This window comes from Phascolarctos cinereus, unplaced genomic scaffold (genome assembly GCF_003287225.1).
Source record: "Phascolarctos cinereus isolate Bilbo 61053 unplaced genomic scaffold, phaCin_HiC Scaffold_4;HRSCAF=312, whole genome shotgun sequence".
Lineage (NCBI taxonomy): Eukaryota > Metazoa > Chordata > Mammalia > Diprotodontia > Phascolarctidae > Phascolarctos > Phascolarctos cinereus.
This window is the reverse complement of record NW_027555847.1, coordinates 552,947,865-552,966,846: the sequence shown is the minus strand read 5'-3', so window position 1 is coordinate 552,966,846 and position 18,982 is coordinate 552,947,865. Positions and strand designations below refer to the sequence as shown.

General features: G+C 37.3%; 1 protein-coding gene across 2 annotated transcripts in view; it reads right to left on the bottom strand.

Annotated features, from left to right (window-relative positions):
- Positions 1–4,488: 4,488 nt before the first annotated feature.
- The window catches only part of MBOAT1 (membrane bound glycerophospholipid O-acyltransferase 1), a 138,482-nt gene continuing 123,988 nt past the window's right edge, over positions 4,489–18,982 (bottom strand). The window contains exons 11-14 of one of the 2 annotated variants that reach the window (XR_002324607.2): positions 18,333–18,465; positions 11,528–11,679; positions 5,847–6,022; positions 4,489–5,554 (exon numbers count right to left, since the gene is read on the bottom strand). Coding sequence is in view for 1 of the 2 variants with exons in the window: in XM_020986830.2 (XP_020842489.1) it covers positions 5,902–6,022; positions 11,528–11,679; positions 18,333–18,465 (406 nt within the window). In the remaining variant the exon portion in view is untranslated. Of the gene's footprint in view, positions 6,023–11,527; positions 11,680–18,332; positions 18,466–18,982 lie in introns of both variants that reach the window. The other variant, XM_020986830.2, reaches the window with a different exon arrangement.

The window sequence follows — 18,982 nt, the reverse complement described above, 5'->3', positions numbered from 1 at the left end:
TAGGAACGAAACTTTCGGCCAAATACCATTTCAAAAGGTGGTCTTACAATAATGTCATAATTTCTTATTCCTGATGGGGAATCTTCAATCCCACAGAATTAACTTCATCCAGTAAACAGGCTAGGTAAAAGTGATATTGCTCTGCAGTGTAATCTTCAAGCATTATTGAAGAATACCACTCTAATTTTATAAGGAAAAAAAACCCCAATAATATAGGAATCAGATAGCTGTCTAGAGTCAGAAGGGACTTTTAGGCTATGTAATTGACTGATGCTGTTCAGCTTCCAAAGTAAACTGCTAAAACCCAAGTTGTTTCTTAAAATACTACACAAAACTTCTAGAATTCAATTGGAAAACAACTTTATTTTTAAAATTACAAAATTTGGCATGGAGTTACTATTTAAAAAGGATGAACCAATCACAGAATTTCAAAGCACAATGATAAAACTTTAATTCACTTCCAGGTAAGGTGAAAAGTAAGAAATGAAAAAGACTCAGAGAAGGAGATTTGTTGAGTTTTGGAATTGTGAAGGAAAAAGATTGAAACTTGGAAAATTAGGAAGGATTTGAAGAGAACAAGGAAGAGGACTCAGGGAGGACTTGTGAAGATAGATGCAAGCTGATATAGTCATCAGAAGGCATTGGGGCCATCAGTCAAGCTGTTCTCCATCACTCACTGACTAATTCATAATAGATATAGATATATAGATAGAAATGTAGATATATCTATATATAGGTATATATACAGATATCTGTATAGAGATATATAGATATACCAGGATCAGATATCAGTCTAAGGGAGTGTAGTCACCAGCCAGCTTGATCACCACCAACTTAGCCACTTCCTTTTCCTCCTCAAAGTTCTTAGTTAACTGCCTCCATGCCAGGATAGTTCTTAGTAAACAATTTAACCAAATTAGATTAAAAAAATAAAATTCATTACTTAGTTTCTTAGTTATGGATTCATTCATTCAACAAGTAGTAACTCTGATAAAATAATAAGAGAATAACAAAAAGAAATGCAAATTAAAGTAATTCTGAGGCTGCATTTCATTCCCATTAGATTGACAAGGATATCAAGAGATTAACTTGGCAATTTATTGGAGAGTTGAAGGAGGACAGGTGTTGGAGCTATGAAATACTCTAAATATTCTAGAAATAAAGTTAAGTAAAGTCAACAAGCAACATCTACTATGTTAGCCACTAAGCTAAGTGCTGGAAGCAATGTTGAACTATATCCCCAAAGTGACTAAACTGCATATAGCTTTTAACCAAGCAATACTGATACTAGGCACATAACCCAAAGAGGTTAAAAATGAAAGGACATTTATGTATAAACATATCTATAAAAGCATTTTTTGTTGTAGCAAAGAACTGGAAAACAAAGTGGGTGCCTATTAGCTGAGAAATGGCTGGACTAATTGTGCCATTATGAAAATTAAATATGATGGAATCTGAGAAACCTGGAAAGATTTGTTATCTGATATAGAACAAAATGAACAGAAGCAGGAGAATAATTTACATAATGATCACAATAATGTAAAGGGAGACTTTGAAAGACTTCAGAATTCTGATCAAAGCAATGCTCAATCATAACTTCAGAAGAGTGATGATATAGCAATCACTCCCACCTTTTGTCAAAGAGATAGTGGACTAGAGGGAGCAGAACATAACAAGCATATTCAGTCATGGGCAATATATTAATATATTTTGTTGACTACATTTATTTGTTTCAAGGGAGGGCTTCAAATTTTTTTTGAGAGACAGAAGCAGTTAGTAGGTAGCTAAGAAACATCAACGACTGCACATGTATAATCTATATCCAAGTGTTTGCTTTTTCAAGTGGGAGGGAGGGAGGAGGAGAAAAAGGGAGAGAGGGAAGTTAGAACTCAAAAATTATTAAAAATTTATTAAAAATGAATGTTACAAAATTGTTTTACATGTAATTGAGAAAAAATAAAATAAAAACATTAAAAAAAACAGAGGCATGCAAAAAGAAAAAGGAGAAAAGATCAACAAAATATTTTTTAAAATAAGCAGGAGAAAAAAAAGACCACAAGAGAATATAAATAGTGCGATTTTATTACTAGTTCACTAAATTTAATACATGCTTTAAAAAACTACATGCAACAGAAGTTTGTCATTTCATATAAAAAACTGTTTTTGTTTTTAATTATATATTGAAATGTTCATGTTTGTTGACAATGGTATGTTTATAATAAAAATGAAAAACAGTTAATAGCTGTGTATCTATATAGTTCCAAGCATTCTGAGGCATATAAAGATGTCTAAGGCCAATGTCCTTGACCTCCAAGAGCTTGTAATCTACCTATACTGTACTCAAATGTTGTTTTTAGTGCGTCAGTGGCCTTCAACGGATTAAAAAGTTTCTCTATTCTACTGTTCATCTCTGTCCAGAAGCAAGGGAAACAAACAGTTGAGAGCATAAGATTTGATTTTGGGAGATATAAAGTCTAGCCCCCATTTCAAAAATGACTCATTGTATGGTCTCTAGATGTCCCCTTCCATCCTGGTGACCCAAATTCTCTCTTGGAAATGAGACATCTTAATACAATGAAACCTTGTGGTGATATTCCTCATTTGCCTATGGATTTGGTTATACTACAAGATCAAATCATATCATCAGTGTAGATAATGCAATTCATTTCTTCCTCTAGAATTTGAGTCAGTCAACAAACCTTTATTAAGTACCTATTATGTGCATGGCACAGTGCTAACAGTTGTGGATACAAACAAAGACAAAAACAATCTCTTCTCTCAAGGAGCTTACAGTCCGATGGAAGAGACAATATGCGAACAATTACATACAAACAAGACACATACAGGATAAATCAGAAATAAGGAACAGAGAGAAGGCACTGTAATTAAGGGGTACTGGGAAAGGCTTCATATGGGGGGCAGTGTTAGCTGAGACTTGAAGGAAGCCAAGAGGTAGAGATGAGAAAGGAGAATATTCCAGGCATAGGGGAAAGCCAGTGAAAATACCGTGAGTCAGAAGATTGGATCATCTTAACCGCGGAACAAGGAAACCAGTGTCAATAGTTTGAAGAGTGTACGAAAGGGTGTAAGAAGGCTACAAGAAGGGGAGGAGGGACATGTTATGAAAAGTTTTGATCAAACAGAGGATTTCATATTTGATCCTGAAGACGATAAAGAGCTACCAGAATTTATTAAAAAAGGAAGTGACAGGGACAGCTAGATGGTGCAATGGATAAAGCACTGGCCTTGGATTCAGGAAGACCTGAGTTCAAATCTGGCCTCAGACACTTGACCCTGGGCAAATCACCTCATTGCCTTACAAAAAGGGAGGGGGGGTAACATGGTCAGACCTGTGCTTTAAGAAAATCATTTTTACTGCTAAGTGGAAAACAGACTGGACTTTGGAGAGATCTGAAGTAGGGAAATCGACCAACAGGTTATTTCAATAGTCCAGGCATGAGATAATGAGGGGCCAACACCAGGGTGATAGTGGCATCAGAGGATAGAAGAAGGCTTATTAAGGTATTAAGAATATTATTATTAGGGCAGCTAGGTGGCACAGTGGATAGAGCACTGGCCCTGAAGTCAGGAGGACCTGAGTTCAAAACTGGCCTCAGACCAAACACTTGACACTTACTAGCTGTGTGACCCTGGGCAAGTCACTTAATCCCAGCTGCCTAAAAGCAAAAAAAAAGATTATTATTATTAAGATATTAAGAATATTATTAAGAATGTTAAATCAGTAGACCTTGGCAACAGACTGGATATGGGGGAGGTGAGAAAAAGTGAGAAGTCAGGGGTGATATTCAGATTGTGAACCTGGGGGAAGATAGTGGTACATTCAACAGTAATAGTGAAGTTGGGAAGAGGGGAGGGTTTGGGGCGAAAGGAAGGAGTTCAGTTTTGTTTTAGATATGTTGAGATTAAGATGTCTATGTGACATCCAGTTTGAGATAGATAAAAGGCAGTTGGAGATGTGAGACAGGAGGTCAGGAGAGAGGTGAGGGCTGGATAATAGATCTAAGATCATCTGCTTAAAGATGAGAATTGAATCCACAGGAACTGAGGAGAGACCAAGACAGAGCCCTGTGGGACACTGTAAGGTAAGTGCTACTTTTCTCATCTAGCACAAGTTTTTTAATAGACCTTTCATTAGGCTCATTATCAACCTAACTAAATGGTAAAAATGAATGACAGCATTAGTACAAAGAACTCTGAACTCCTCAGAAGAAAGGTACTGCATGAAGAATCAATCATAATTTCAGCAATAAAATCACATTTTAAAAGTAATTTCCATGCCCTCAGATGAAGACAGCCCCAAGAGGAGCCAATACCATGGTAAGTGGCAACACAAAGGATAAGAAACTTGAATCAGGATATTGTAATACTCGATATGAAGGCACGAGTAAAATCTCATGTTCTTCTTGTTAAAAAAAAATTATAATATTGTTCTAATAAATTGAGCCCATTGACATAAATAAAAATAAATTTTCCCGTATAGAAATGTTTCCTTTAATATGTATAAAGATACCTTACAATACTGAGTGAAAAACTCATTTTCCACTTGTCAACTTAGAACCATTTTTCCCCTTCCAAACCATTCAATCAGGGTCATACACTGTTGTTGCAAGGTAATTTATTATTATTATTATTCTCAATAAACCTTAATAGTCCATTTTCTTCTCCCCAAAACAATATTACCCAATAGAAGTTTCCAAAGGGAAATACAACACACATTCTCTGAAAGCGTTCTATCAAGAAGATGAAAAGAAAATTGCTTGTTCAACCTTTGCTTTCCATCCTAATGATTCAGCTCAAAAAAAGTTGAATTTATTCAGCTCCAATGCTTTGGAAATTGAAAATCAGCACAGAATACACCCTTGTTCACTTACAACTCAGACAAATTAAGGGTAAAAAAATTAAATCTATAGTAATTGGTATTTTTACCAACCACTTGGGGAAAAAAAATTAACAGGTTAAGAAAAACTTTAAATTACATGGGTTATTTTTGGTATTTTTCTTCTAAAGGGCACAGGCTGAATTTGGTAGAGTGAACATTTGGCCTTCACTGGACTGTCCCTCAGGAAACAGTCCTCTCAATTTAAATGACCAATGTTAGCACTGTGAGGCATCTTCAATTCATATGTGGGTTCAGTTCATAATAGGAAATCATTACACCCCTGGAAAAAAAAATGTAGCCTAGTCAAAGCACAATCCTAAATCTCCAATCCATAGTTATTTTCTGTGGTAACCCTCTGCTGGGCAAAGGATCCTGTCCGCATCCCGCACACCTCAGTGCCCCCAGGTGCTCTGTCTCCATCTTCAGTGGAATAATAAGAATGTACCCCAAAACCAGCAGGTGTCACTGCAAGAGAGTCAGATTGTCCAAAGGAATATCCCAGTCCTGAGTGTTTTCTGGCACGAGAATGCCTAGACAAGCTGGGATAGTCTTCACTGAAATCTCCCTCTTCCTGCTGGAGCCTACACCAGTGTTCTCAACATCCAGATTCTTGTGGTCGAACACCATGGCTGAGCCAGGATATGAAGCAATGCCCTAAACAGCCAAAGAATAAACAACCCAAAATGGACTGCCTCTCTAGCCCTTTTACTTCCTCTAACACACACATACACACACGCACCTCACACCCAAATATCCTATAAAATATCAAAACAAGCTATACATAGAACTGATTTAAATACATGAAAAAAGATTTTATAAAAAAAAATATTCCCTGCGTTTAAAGTCAGAAGCCTGTAAACCTTGTCTCTAGGCCTTCTGATTAGGTCGTTAAAGATCACTTAAGCCCAAGGCCTTCATGAATGTTTTAACATTATAAAATACACACCCCTGTTTCCTTTCTGGTGCAGGCAGTTTGCTTGTCCGTATTTTCTTGTGATGCATCAGGTTTTTTTCTTGTTATGAAAAGAGTTCAGAGTCTGAGACTGCCTTTTGGCTTGTGATTTGATGGGCAGAATTAGAATTATCAGGAGGCTTATGATATGTAAATGAAAATACAAGGATCTAGGAATAAAAACACAAAAAAATCATTCATAATGATATAAATGCAAACAGCTATACAATCTTAACACTAGTAGCTCACAATTAACAAAGGACGTATTGAGTTGGTTTTTTTTTTTCATATTGGTGTTGCCTTTATTCCTCAAAAGACCCATTGAGATTAATGGCATGTGTTTGTGAGACAACTGGTTATGGCTAAGGCAACATATTGAGGGCACTGAAAGAAACAAGCTTATCAGACCAGTAAGGATATTGACTTCATGGCCTTCACTTATTACCTTCATATTCAGATGGAGCAACTTAATCACTCAAATGCTTGCCAAATGAACAAAAGAATGAGTGAACAAATGAACAAACTAGACAAAGACATATCCAAAGTTATATAGATGAAGTCCAATGTTACTGAACTCAGATCCTGAACTGCACTTCCCAATCATGAATGTACCTTTACATACCCTACATTAGTGTGAAAGGTTCAAGTTAGTGAAAGAAAACCAGTAAGAACCAAGTTTTGAAAATCTGGTTCTATTTGTCTGAAAAAAAATTTTTACTACTACTGACAAAAATACTTATCAAGTTTCTCTCTTGAATTTTATGATCTTCATTGCTCAACTCAGGTATTCCATGGCTAATGTTAATTGGAAATATTTGTGCTTTGTCCACAAATATATGTTTATTCTCAGCAAAGAATCCCAAAATTCCTTTTTCGAACTTAATTTCTGCAAAAATAGTACTTTATACAACTATTCTGGTAAGCCTATGCCTATTTGCACAGGCAGAATTTTTAATTTTCCTATTGGGGGGATTGGAAATGAAAAAAAAATATTGCAACAAGGTCATCCAAAAAGCAGCATATAATAAAGGAAATAATTTATGTCTCCTCAAAAATCAGCTTCTATGATTCTAAAGGCATAATGATACTAAGCAAATAAAATACATTAATCCCCGAAATTCCCATTTGGATATACTAGTTATAAAGCCAAGTGTAATGCCCACATAGTCCATCAAGTTAACTTTGTCTATGGAACTAAAGATTATTGATCCATAATGCCCAGCAACTGGGGAATGGCTGAGCAAGTTGTGGTATATGAATGTAATGGAATACTATGGTGCTGTAAGAAATGATGAACAAGCTGACTTCAGAAAAACCTGGAGAGACTTGTACAGTCTGATGCTGAGTGAAGTGAGGAGAAACAAGAGAACATTGTACATAATAACAGCCACGTTGTGCAATGACTAATACTGATAAACTTAACCCTTCTCAGCAATACAAGGATCTAGACATCTCTAGAGGCCTTGTGGAAAATGCTATCTACATCCAAAGAAAGACTATGGAAGCTGAATTGCTATCTCTTTTTTCTCTTCTGTTGAGTTTTATTTCCTCTTTCTGATGGTTCCTCCCATTGGTTTTAATTTGTACTTACAACATCACTAATGTGAAAATATGTTTAATAGGAATGTAATTGTATAGCCTATATCATATTGTGCGCCATCTTATGGAGGGTGGTGGGGAGGAAGGGGTAGAAAAATTTTAAAATCAAAAGCATATGGAAGTGATTGTTGATAAATCAAAATAAATTAATAAAATAAATTTTAAAAAATAAAATAAAATGATTGGTGAGAAAAAAAAAGAATATTGCTCCACAGTGTTCACGAACTATGCCTAAACACTTCATTCAAAATTTATTCAACTAGCATTTTTTCCTTCCATCTTTAAATGTGTACCTTCTCTGTGGTACAGCAGAAAGAGCAGTGGCCTTGGTTGTAATCAGTAGATAAACCTTCAAAACCAAGCTCCTCAACTTACTAGCTGTGTTACCAAGCACCTGACACTTAAACTCTGATCTTCAGTTTCCTCATCTGTAAAAGGAAACAAGCATGTTATCATTACCTCCCTCAGGGTTGTTCAAATAAAACTGAGGTTTACAAAGTTGTTGTTAAGTTAAAGGAACATGAGGGAGACTTATAGAATGCTAGATAGTTCCTCTATGGATGATTTCTATAAAGACACAAACAGGAAATGCATATGATGTTATAACTGGCATTTGCTGGCAGAGTACCCACAGAGAGAAGATCAAGAATGCATTAAAGTAGTGGTAATGGTAGTTTTATTACTAATAAAAGTAGTTATAATAGTGGTAGTAATAGTAATGTTAATAGTAGTACTAGTAGTAGTAATAATAGTAGTAGTAATAGTAGTAGAAAGAGTAGTAATAATGGTGGTGGTGGTGGTGGTGGTAGTAGTAGTAGTAGTAAAGAAATTGTACTAATTGCTGTGAGGAATAAGAACAAGAGATTTGGAGTTAAAAATATCTCTAGAGACTTACTCTACATTTTATTGATGAAGGTACTGAGGTCCATAGAGGTTCAGTGATTTGATCACAGTCACAGAGGTCATAAGGGACAGGGCTAGGATTTGAACCTGGGTTCTCTGACTCTAAATCTAGTCCCCACTATTCTCACCTAGATCTCAATAACAAATGGTATGAAAAGGAATTTATAATCTAATAGGAGAGGCTAAGATGAATAAGCAAATAGCTGTGATACGAAGGGAGAGATAAACATCCAGAACTCTTTTCAAAGTTATTTGGATTAATACATTATTTTCCTAATCTAGACTAGCACTAAGGGATTATTCCCTAAATTAAACTTTTTTTGTTCTTCATTACTCTTACACCAACTCTTCACAGGAACAATGTCTGTTTAAACCATTCAACCAGCATTGATTAAGTGCCTACTATGTGCCAGGCACTGTGCCAAGTAAGCACTTTACTTAAATATTATCTCATTTGACCCTCACAACAATCCTGTGAGGTAGGTGCTACTACTATCCTGATTTTACAGTTGAGGAAAGGGAAGAAGACAGAGTTTAAGTGACTTGCCCAGGGTCCCACAGGTAGCAAATGTCTGAGGCCAGCTTTAAACTTCAGTCATCCTGACTGCAGGCCTAGCACCAAGTCCACCTAGGTGCTTTATTAGGGTGCCCACAACTTAGATTGGGGGTCTTTGCCTTATCAGAATTCACAAAGGAATTTCTACCATAGAAAATTGAGAACTGAAAAACACTTAAAGCTAAAAGTGGCCACATCACCAAATAATGATAAATTTAAAATAAAAACAAAAGCATCTCTCAAATTAAAATCTAGATCAATGAGCAAGTGACATGATTAATAGAAATTGTGTTTACACATGACTTTTCAGGACATTCACTGTATAAAACCAAGCACTGAGAATATTCTATACCAAGCAAGTGACCACAAGGATCCAAAAGTGATAACTGGCCTGTTATAAACCACTCCTGTTGCTTTTTCAGTTTGATATAGACACAAGTCATTTCAACCTCTTTTATTCATCTCTGCTTATCCACTGAAAGACTTCTGAAATCTATTAGATTTGCCTCCCTGTTCCATAGCCTAGATGAGTTTTTTAAAACAATCATAACAACATTCAACTAACACTAAGTTAAATTAACAATAAGTTAAATTTTTCATTGTTTAAAAGTCAAGGTAAGACTGCCAATAATTTTGCTATACTGAAAGTCCCAAACTGCCTGGGCACTCTAGAAGGAGTTGAAAAAAACTTTAAATTAACCTCTCCTTAGAGGCAGAAAATGCTTAATACGCATATGGTCAATCTGAAAGATTCTTTAAGATGTAAACTACTTCTGCTTGATTCTGGAAGAGCCCAATTTATGCATGTTGAGCCAAAGGTTGGAAGTGAATCTGGAGGAGTCTGGGGTCCTCCCTATGAGGCCTGAAACTAAGGGAAATGGGAAGGTGGCAAGAGGAAAGAAAGGAGGATATGTGAGATTTGAGAAATCTGCTTCACCTTGGGGTATGACAATGAAGGCATAAAAATCATTGTCTGGGAGAAAAAAATCTCAGGACAATGTAGTCCAAGGGTTCTTAACCTGAAAAACATGGACACTCAAGGGGTCCATAGATAAATTTCAGGGAGTTCTGCGAACTTAGATGGAGAAAAGAAGTTAGATATTTATTTCAATACAATTGTTTTCTTTTGTAACCCCATATATTTTATTTTGTGAATTTAAGAACATTATTCTGAGAAGGGATCCATAGGTTTTACAGACTGCCAGAGGGGTCCCTCACACACACACACACACACACACACACACACACACACACACACACACAGAGTTAAGAATCCCTGACTAGTCCAATCCATTCATTTTACAGATGGGTAAATTAAAGCCCAGAAATTAAGTCATTTGCCCCAGGTCATAGTAAGTGAAAGAGGTAGGATCTCAATGAAAGTCCTCTGATTCCAAACCCATTTCTTTCCACTGTACCATGATGTCTCCCACCTTTTAAAAGGAGTCTCATGAGTTTGGGTAGGACTTAGTTTAAGATCTGAGAGGCAGTTCAGGGCACTGGATATAGACTATTTAAAATCGAAAGAGCTGAGTTTGAATCTCAGTGTTGCCACTTATTCTACTTGTGATACCTTGGACAAGTCATTTAACTTCCAAAGTCTCAGATTCTTCATCTATAAAATAAAGGTGTCAGATTAGATGGCCTTTCAGGTCCTTTTCAGTGCTTTGCAAATCTTAAAGTGCTTTAGAAATGCTAGCTATCATTACTATTAGAGTTAATAAAAACAAATGAACAAATGAATGAAATAGTAAAACTGCCTGGAAGTCCAGGATCAAGCAATAAGATCCTTGCAAACCTAATTTCCCTCCATTTGGTTATTTTAATCCCCTCATTATTTTTCCTAGATGGCCCAGTAGACAGAGTGCTGGGCCTAGAGTCAGGAAGACTCATCTTCTTGAGTTCAAATCTGGCCTCAGACACTTACTAGCTGTGTGACCCTGGACAGGTCCCTTAACCCTGTTTGCCTCAGTTTCCTCATCGGTAAAATGAGCTGGAGAAGAAAACAGTAAACCACTTAATATCTTTGCCAAGAAAACCCTATACGGGGTCACAAAGAATTAGAAACAAATCAACAATAAAAACAAGGGTAAGGAGACAAAATTTAACTGTCTTCATAAACTGGCAGGGAAAAGCAAGGAAGGAGCCTGCAGGAGATTATTCACAAAGAAGGATTACAATTAAGAGGAGGGAGGGAAAGACAGGGATAAAAAGCTAATTTGTTCCAATCAGGAAAGGAAGGAATATAGTAGCTTGGGGCATTTTCTCCCAGGGGTAGAAGCTCTATGTATATCCTAGCGTTGACAGCGCAGCATTTTGGATTCCAAAGGAATATACACTTCCCTTCCCACAAAGTTTATTACTATTAACTATGATTCATTCAAGCATACTATAAAAGTTTTAATATCTTCTGCATTTTCATCTGTTTTCATAAGTGTTTGGATTTTGAGGACTGTCCCTGCTAATGTTACCCATGAAATATCCTCCATAGAAATCTTTAAAATATCAGCAAGTCTGGATCTTACATTACAGATGAATTCCGTTACCTGGCCCTCAAACCAAATGCTGGACACCATTGATGTTTAGAATATGAAATTTCTGAGAGATGGAAACTTACTTGTACAAAGTCAGGGCCGGTTCCACTGCCAGCATGACAAAAGGTGCCACTGTATAAGAGACAGCCAGCTGAGTGACAGCCCATGTGACCACATCATAAGCTGCCTTGAGAGCTTGTGAAGAAAGGAAGTAATGTCTACAGGTGGTCCTCATCTGTATTCAGGGAAGAGAAAAGAAAACAAGCATTCTTCAAATATTCTAGAGCAATATTATGAAAGCTAACAGAAATAACAGTGGCACTGATCAAAATATCTCATTTCTCATTCCAATCCACCAACTGATTCACTATGAGACATAAGGAAAGAGTAGAACTAAGGTTAACAGAGGAAAATAATCAGAAAGCAGGTTCCCACTCAATATAAAGAAAAAAAATTCTAACAATCAGAGCTGTTCTATAAGGCTGCCTCAAGAAATTTTAATGAATTTATACAGTTCTTCATAGTTACAAAACTTTTTTTCACTCATAATCTCACTTTATCCTGAAGGGATACATTTCCCTACCCCTGCACTTTGCCTCTCCTTCACTCTTTGCCTTCCCAGATCCCGCTGGGCATCTGAGGGGAGAGTGACTGGCCATGAGCTTGGTTAAGATGAGACCCTCGGATCTTGTCATCTGCCCTGCCACTGGTCCTCCAAAGCCCCAGGCACTGTCACATGACCTGCTGATGCACTATAAGGACCTTGATCTTTGTCTTCCATTTTGTCATAGCAATCTTGGGACTTCTGGACCTTACCGTCAGCCCTGCAAACTGAACACTCTTACGTATATTGTCTTCCTCCATTTGAGTCAGTAAGGACTATCACCTTTTTCTATTTGTATTCAAACACCTAGCATAGCACCTGGTACATAGTAAACACTTAATAAATGCTTTTTCATTTATTCATTCATCAGTCCATCCATCCTCAAACTTTTCAGATCAGTGAGGCAAATAGAATTTCAATACTTGAGAAGATTTGTGATTTCTTCTCCCTCTAATAATACAAATCACAATTCCTCTACATCTTAGCTATGACCAACCTTTTGGAGCTTCATTGAATTTAGGCTGGCCAATGAATCACAGTTTACTTAACTGCGTGTACCTGTAGTCTTTCCAGTTTGGTAAAACATTTCAGAAGTCACACTCTGCAAGTGATGTCTTTTTTTGTTTGTTTTTAATTTTATTTTAGACTCAAACACCAGAACACAAATACAGAATAGGAAAAAGAAAAAAAAACATATCATCAACTTAAATATTGGAATTTAAATACAAAGAAAGGAAAAAAAGCATATCATGTGCATAGCAGAACATAAAGAGGATTCAAAATATATAACAATAAATTTTCACTTCAAGAAGGCCTGTATGATAAATACTACACATTGCATTGAGAGCTGTCCATCTTTTCTCTGCTTCATTATAAGTTTTCTTTTGTTCTCCACTGTGCCCTTTTTACTTTGTTCTTTTTTCGCCCTTCCCCGCACCCAGGTCACAATTAAGTGTGGATATATTTCTATTTAGATACACACACACACACACACACACACACACACACACACACTGACATATACTTTCCCTAACAAATTCTAGTCCTGATCTTTGTTTTTATGTTTGTACATATCTCTTGTTTCCTATCCCTCCTAACTCCTCTACTTTACTTCTACCTGCTGCCTTGCCCTCCTATTACTTAGCCTACCTCCCTCCAAGGATCCCTCCCCTATATTCTCCCATTCCCATAAATCTAAACACCTTTCTATACCCCCTTTAACCTATTCCCTCACTTTTCCCTCTAGAGATCCCTCCGTTGTCCTCTGCCCCCTCCCTATCCCCTTACCATTTTATTTCTTCTGAATTTAGAAGACTTTTATACTCTTCTAGATATATGTGTGTGTGTGTGTATTGTTTCCTCTTAAAACCATTCCCAATGAAAGTAGCTTACCAGAACTACCAGCCCTCCTCTCCCATCTACTTCTGTGTTGATTCTTCCTCTTGTACCTCGTTTGTATAAAATAATTACTTTTTTAGCTGTTCCTAAATGGTTTTACTTTTTAAAGTCATATCATATGTAGGTCTACCCCAATCTTTCTTACAAACTACACAATTACTAGTGACAATCTTAGGCATACGTTTTACATTTTACATATATAAAATGTAAAGGCTATGTCCTTATTGAATCCCTTGTAATCAGTCTTTGGTATGTACCTTATGTTGCTCTTAGCTCTTGTATGTCAAGTCTTCTATTAAGGTCAGGTTTTTTTTTCTTAACAAAGTCTTGAAATTCTGACAGTTGATCAAATGTCCATTTTTTTCCCATTCAGGATTATGCTTAACTTTGCTGGGTATGATATGTTCAATCAGAGCCCCAGCTCTTTAGCCCTTTGATAGATAGTGTTCCAAAACCTGTGGTCCTTTAGTGTCGCCACTGCAAGGTCTTGTGTGGTTCTAATTGTGGCACCATCATATTTAAGTTGTTTTTTTCTTGTTGCTTTTAATATTTTATCCTTGAGCTGCAGTTTTTGGAATTTGACTATAATACTCCTATGAGCGTCCCTCATAGGATCTCTTTCAAGTGGTGATTGATGGATTTCTATTTCTACTTTTCCCCCTTGTTCTAATGCTTCAGGATGATTTTCTTTAATTATTTCTTGTATTACTGTGTCAAGATTCTTTTTTTGATCATAACTTTCAGGTAGTCCGATTATTCTCATGTTTCTTTTCTTGATCTGTTCTCCAGAGCAGTTATTTTTCTTATGTTTCACTTTCTCTTCTATTTTTTCATTCTTCATATTTTAATTATTTCTTGATCTCTATAACGTTGCTGACTTCACCTTGCCCAATTCTAATTTTCAAGGTGTCATTTTCTTGACATATTCTGGATCTTGACAGATTCCGGGTCTCCTTTTCTAATTGGCTGGCTTTCTTTCCATAATCTTCTTGTCTTTCTTGGATTATTCTTTTATTTTTTAGTTTTTCCTCCATCTCTCTCATTTGGTTTTTAAACTTTTTTTTTAAGTTCTCCTATGAATTCTTTTTGAGCAGGTGACCATTTGATGTTAGTCTTTGGAGTAGAAGAGAATTTCTTTGCTTCAATATCCTCCTCTGAAGATGAATCCGGTATTCTCTATTCCCATAATAATTTCCTATGGTTGAATTCTTTCACCTTTGCCTGTGCATTCTTTTGTAGTAACAGCTTATTTTTTGTAATCACCTCTAGCCCTGGGGGTATGGGGGATAGTGAGTGCCACTTGCCCCAGATCTTCAGTTCTCCCCTCTAGCCTGGACCCAAAGCCAAACCTTCAGTCTCCTGTAAGTGCCCATAGCCAGGGGCATTCTGCCCCACTGCTTCTGCACTCACTGGGAGTGTGTTGGTTTCTTCTCACTGCTGCCGCTCTGTGAAGCAGCTGGGTCTGGTGTTCCTTGTTAGCAGAGTTTCCCTAGATCTCCCCTGGCTTAGACACCCAATTCCACACTGTCCCAGGGGTAAAAGTTCCTGTGGCTGGGGCCAAGGCAGCCTCCCAAACCAACTAATCCCAGGGCTTGCCACTTATTGTTAACCTGACCCCAGCCTGAAAGTGTTGACTCTTCATAGGGACCAAACCTCCAGGAATTTTTCTTCTGATCTTCTAGAATTGTTCCAGGAAGACCCCAGTTGCGCCCCTATTCTTATTTATTTTTACCAGCACTTTGTTCGCCCTAAGATGCTATTTTATCTCTTTTGTGGAGTTTTCTCACCTACTCCGACATCTTCCCAGAATCCTCTCCTGCAAGCAATGTCTTAAAGAAGCAGGGGTTAACTCCATACCACAATGAGGCATCAGTATAGGATTTTAGTGGATATGGTAAATTTAAGTTCAATGGGGTTACATGACTTGACCAAGGTCACATAGTAAGAGGCAGAGTCAAAACTTAAATCTAAGAGACTGGGAATTATTCAAAGGAGAAGCTGCATGATGTTTGAGCATCTATCAGTGACACTATTAAAAGATTCTTATTTTAAAAAGTCAATTAGCCTAAGGTCACTTTCAACCGTTCACATGAGAGGCATCTAGGTAGAACAGTGAAGAACTCTATCTGCCTCAGTTTTCTCAACTGTAAAATGAGAATAATAATAACACCTCCCTCCCAGGGGTGTTGTGAGGTTCAAATGAGATCATATTTGTAAAGTGCTTTACACACATTAAAGCACTTTATACTGTTATTGTTGGTATTATTGTTAATGATGATGATAATAATAATAATATTATGATGTTATGGATTGCATTCTGGATTTGGTGTGAGAAGCCCAGGTCAAATTGCACCTCGGACCCTTGCTGTCTCTGACCTTGAGCCTCTGGCAATTCACTGAAATTTCTAAATTCGGTCTAGCTAATTTGCAGCACCTGATAATCATGGACAGAAGCACACCATTAGGGACTCATAAGCTACTCAGCGTTAGATAAAACACCCTCAAAGGTATACCTAGAACCCTAAGAGGGAAATATAGACAGCAGCACCATGAGGATAGGACCTGACAGTGCATGTGTGGGTTAAAAATTATATCCAGAATCTTGCTACATTAATGTCATCACTAACATATCACTCAAAGTTGAAAAATGTTACTGTAACATAATTCAGCAACTCATATGTGTATTTAGTTACTTTCATAAAAGTAACTGCTCTTCTTCATCTACTTCCTCCCCTCCGCCCCTCCCCCATAGTGGTGATTTCCCCCAAAGTCATGTTTTCCGAGAACTAATTAAATATGGTTGAGTAGGGTATCCCTGCAATACTTATTTATCCAGCACTTTTGGAGGATGAGTTTTAGATAAGTAAATTTTCCAAATAAAAGAGGTTAATCTCTTAAGGCTTAAGCACACTTATTTTTATCATTTTCAATGAAAATCTTTTTAAAAAAATATATTAATCAACAACCCTGTTAACATGATTAAAATTATTACATACTTCCTTGCGTTCTTAAACAGTATACTTAACATCCTTTAACCTTTTATTGATAACTCAGAGTGGTAATTATAGACATGGGGGTTACTGAGATGAGCAGTGCTGTTTGGCTCCAGTCAGTTGGGCTTTTCCATTGAGCTGTCTCCTAGGTGTCATACTTTAGGGGGATGCTTTTAATAGCCCTACTCTTCCCCTAGGTCTCTTGTTTCTAATCTGCTATCTGCTAACTTCAGGCTTTCCCAGTTCCAGTCCATTCTACATGCAATGACACTATCTTCCTCAAGCATAGCTCTAATCTTGTCACTTCTATTGCTTAAATACTTTTAATGATAACCCACTACCTACTGAATACTGTCTAGACACTTTAGCCTAACATTCAGGGCCCATACAATTCAGCCTTAGGATACACTCTCAGTTTTACCCACCATTATCTTCCAAAAGTAAATGTTGCTGTTGTGTCCAACTCTTCATGACCCCATCTGGTATTTTCTTGGCAAAGATATTGGAATGGTTTGCCGTTCCATTCTACAGCTTATTTTTTACAGATGAGGAAACAGGGTTAAGTGACTCGCCCAGGGTCACGCAGCTAGTAACTGCCTGCGGCTGGTTCCAGTTCAAGTCTTCCTGACTCTAGGCCTGGCATTCTAATCCCTGTGCCACTTAACTGCCCCCTCCCAAAGTCATAGTTCAGCTCAACTGAAGAAGTTTCCTTCAATACTTCAGCTCCCAGTTACTTGTTTCAAATGGAATGAAACATGCTTTAGCTCAAATGTTCTTCCTTCCTGAAGCTTTCCCTAATCACCACAGCTGGAAAATCTTCCTCTTCTGAAGATATGGGACTTTGTATCTGTATCTCTATAATAGCAATTATTACATACTGATTCATATTAGGAATCATTTACCAATTCTTATGTGTCCTACTAACTTGTAACTTCCTTGAGGGCAGAAACTGTGTCTAATTCAGCTTTGTCTCCCACCTAGTTCCCCAGTAGGTGCTTGGAAAACAATTGTTTAAAGAATGAATGAATGCTGTAATCTAAAAAGGACTAGATGCTACCAGGAGAGACCAGAAAGCTATATTTATTAAATCAGTACATTTAATTTTACTCATAATCCTAAATAAATAGGCCATGGCCTAAACATGGCTGTACTCTTCCGCTATAAAGGACATGGGCTCAGAGGCATTTCTGGTTATTTATGAGTTCAAGGTTGTGTTTCTGAAAATTGAGCCTGCTGTTCTATGTTAGTCTGATCCCCAGATAAATGTAGAGTTACTGTTTTGCCATACCTACTTTAATTAATAGATTGTAATCATCTGTAATTAGCAGGTGGTTGGTATGCTCTTGGATGCTACTAAGTACTTGAAAACAGTCTGTTCTCTTAATTGAGTCAAACATTCCTCTTATAAATTCCTTTACTTTGTTTTCTTAGGAATCTTTTTCTTCATTAATACTATGAAAGAAAACAAATCCAGTCTTTTGTAAGATTATCACAAATTCCTCCCTTGTTGTTCAGTTGTGCTGACTCGTCATGACCCCATTTGGGGTTTTCTTGGCAAAGATATTTGAGTAGCTTGCCATTTCCTTCTTCAGCTTTTTTCTACAGATGACGAAACTGAGGCAAACAGAGTTAAGTGACTTGCCCAGGATCACATAGCTAAGTGTCTGTGAGGCCACATTTGAACTCAGGAAGATAAGTCTTCCTGACTCCAAGCCTGGTGCTCTCTCCACTGCACCACTAGCTGCCTTTTATTTCCTACTTAGTACCATTTTAATGAAAAATGAATTATTTTTAAAGGCATCACAAGAACCCAAAAGCAAATCAATCTAAGTAAGTTAATAAAAGAATGACCCCTCCAAAACACACACACCCCCCAATCCAAAGGACACTTACTGCTCTGGCCGCTAGTGTAACCAGGATTCCAGTTATGAATGTAAAATAATATCCAGGATAGACACCATGCCACAATGCAGACAGGATAAACGTTAATGCTGTAGGGTACCAGGGAGCCCGCTCATAGCACACACTGTAATGAGAGTCATGCACAAATATTGCTGCAGGTGAAATGCCAAGACACAACTAATTACACCTACTTAGAAGCCATTTGTGCCCTAATGTTCTAGAACTCCACCATCGTTTCTGAATTCTAGGGGGACTATTTTCGAACCTCCTCGGGATTTCCTTATTCATCTCCTAGGGATTTCCTTATTCATTCAGATAACTGTTGGTGGCATGGTATGTTTTTTGATATGCTCACATAAACTCTTCCAGAGATTTCCTACACAATTCTAGAAATCATTTCATCAAGCCACAAAGACTTGTCAATTTTAAGGGGAAGGGAATAAGCTTTTATTTAGCCTCTACTATATGCCAGGAGGCAGTCAGATGGCTCAGTGAACAGAGAGCCAGGTCTGGGGTCAGGAAGACCTGAGTTCAAACCTCCATCCACTGGAGAAGAAAATGGCAAACCACTCCAGTATCTTTGACAAGAAAACCCCAAATGGGGTCAAAAGAGTCAGACACGTCTAAACAACAATATTCCA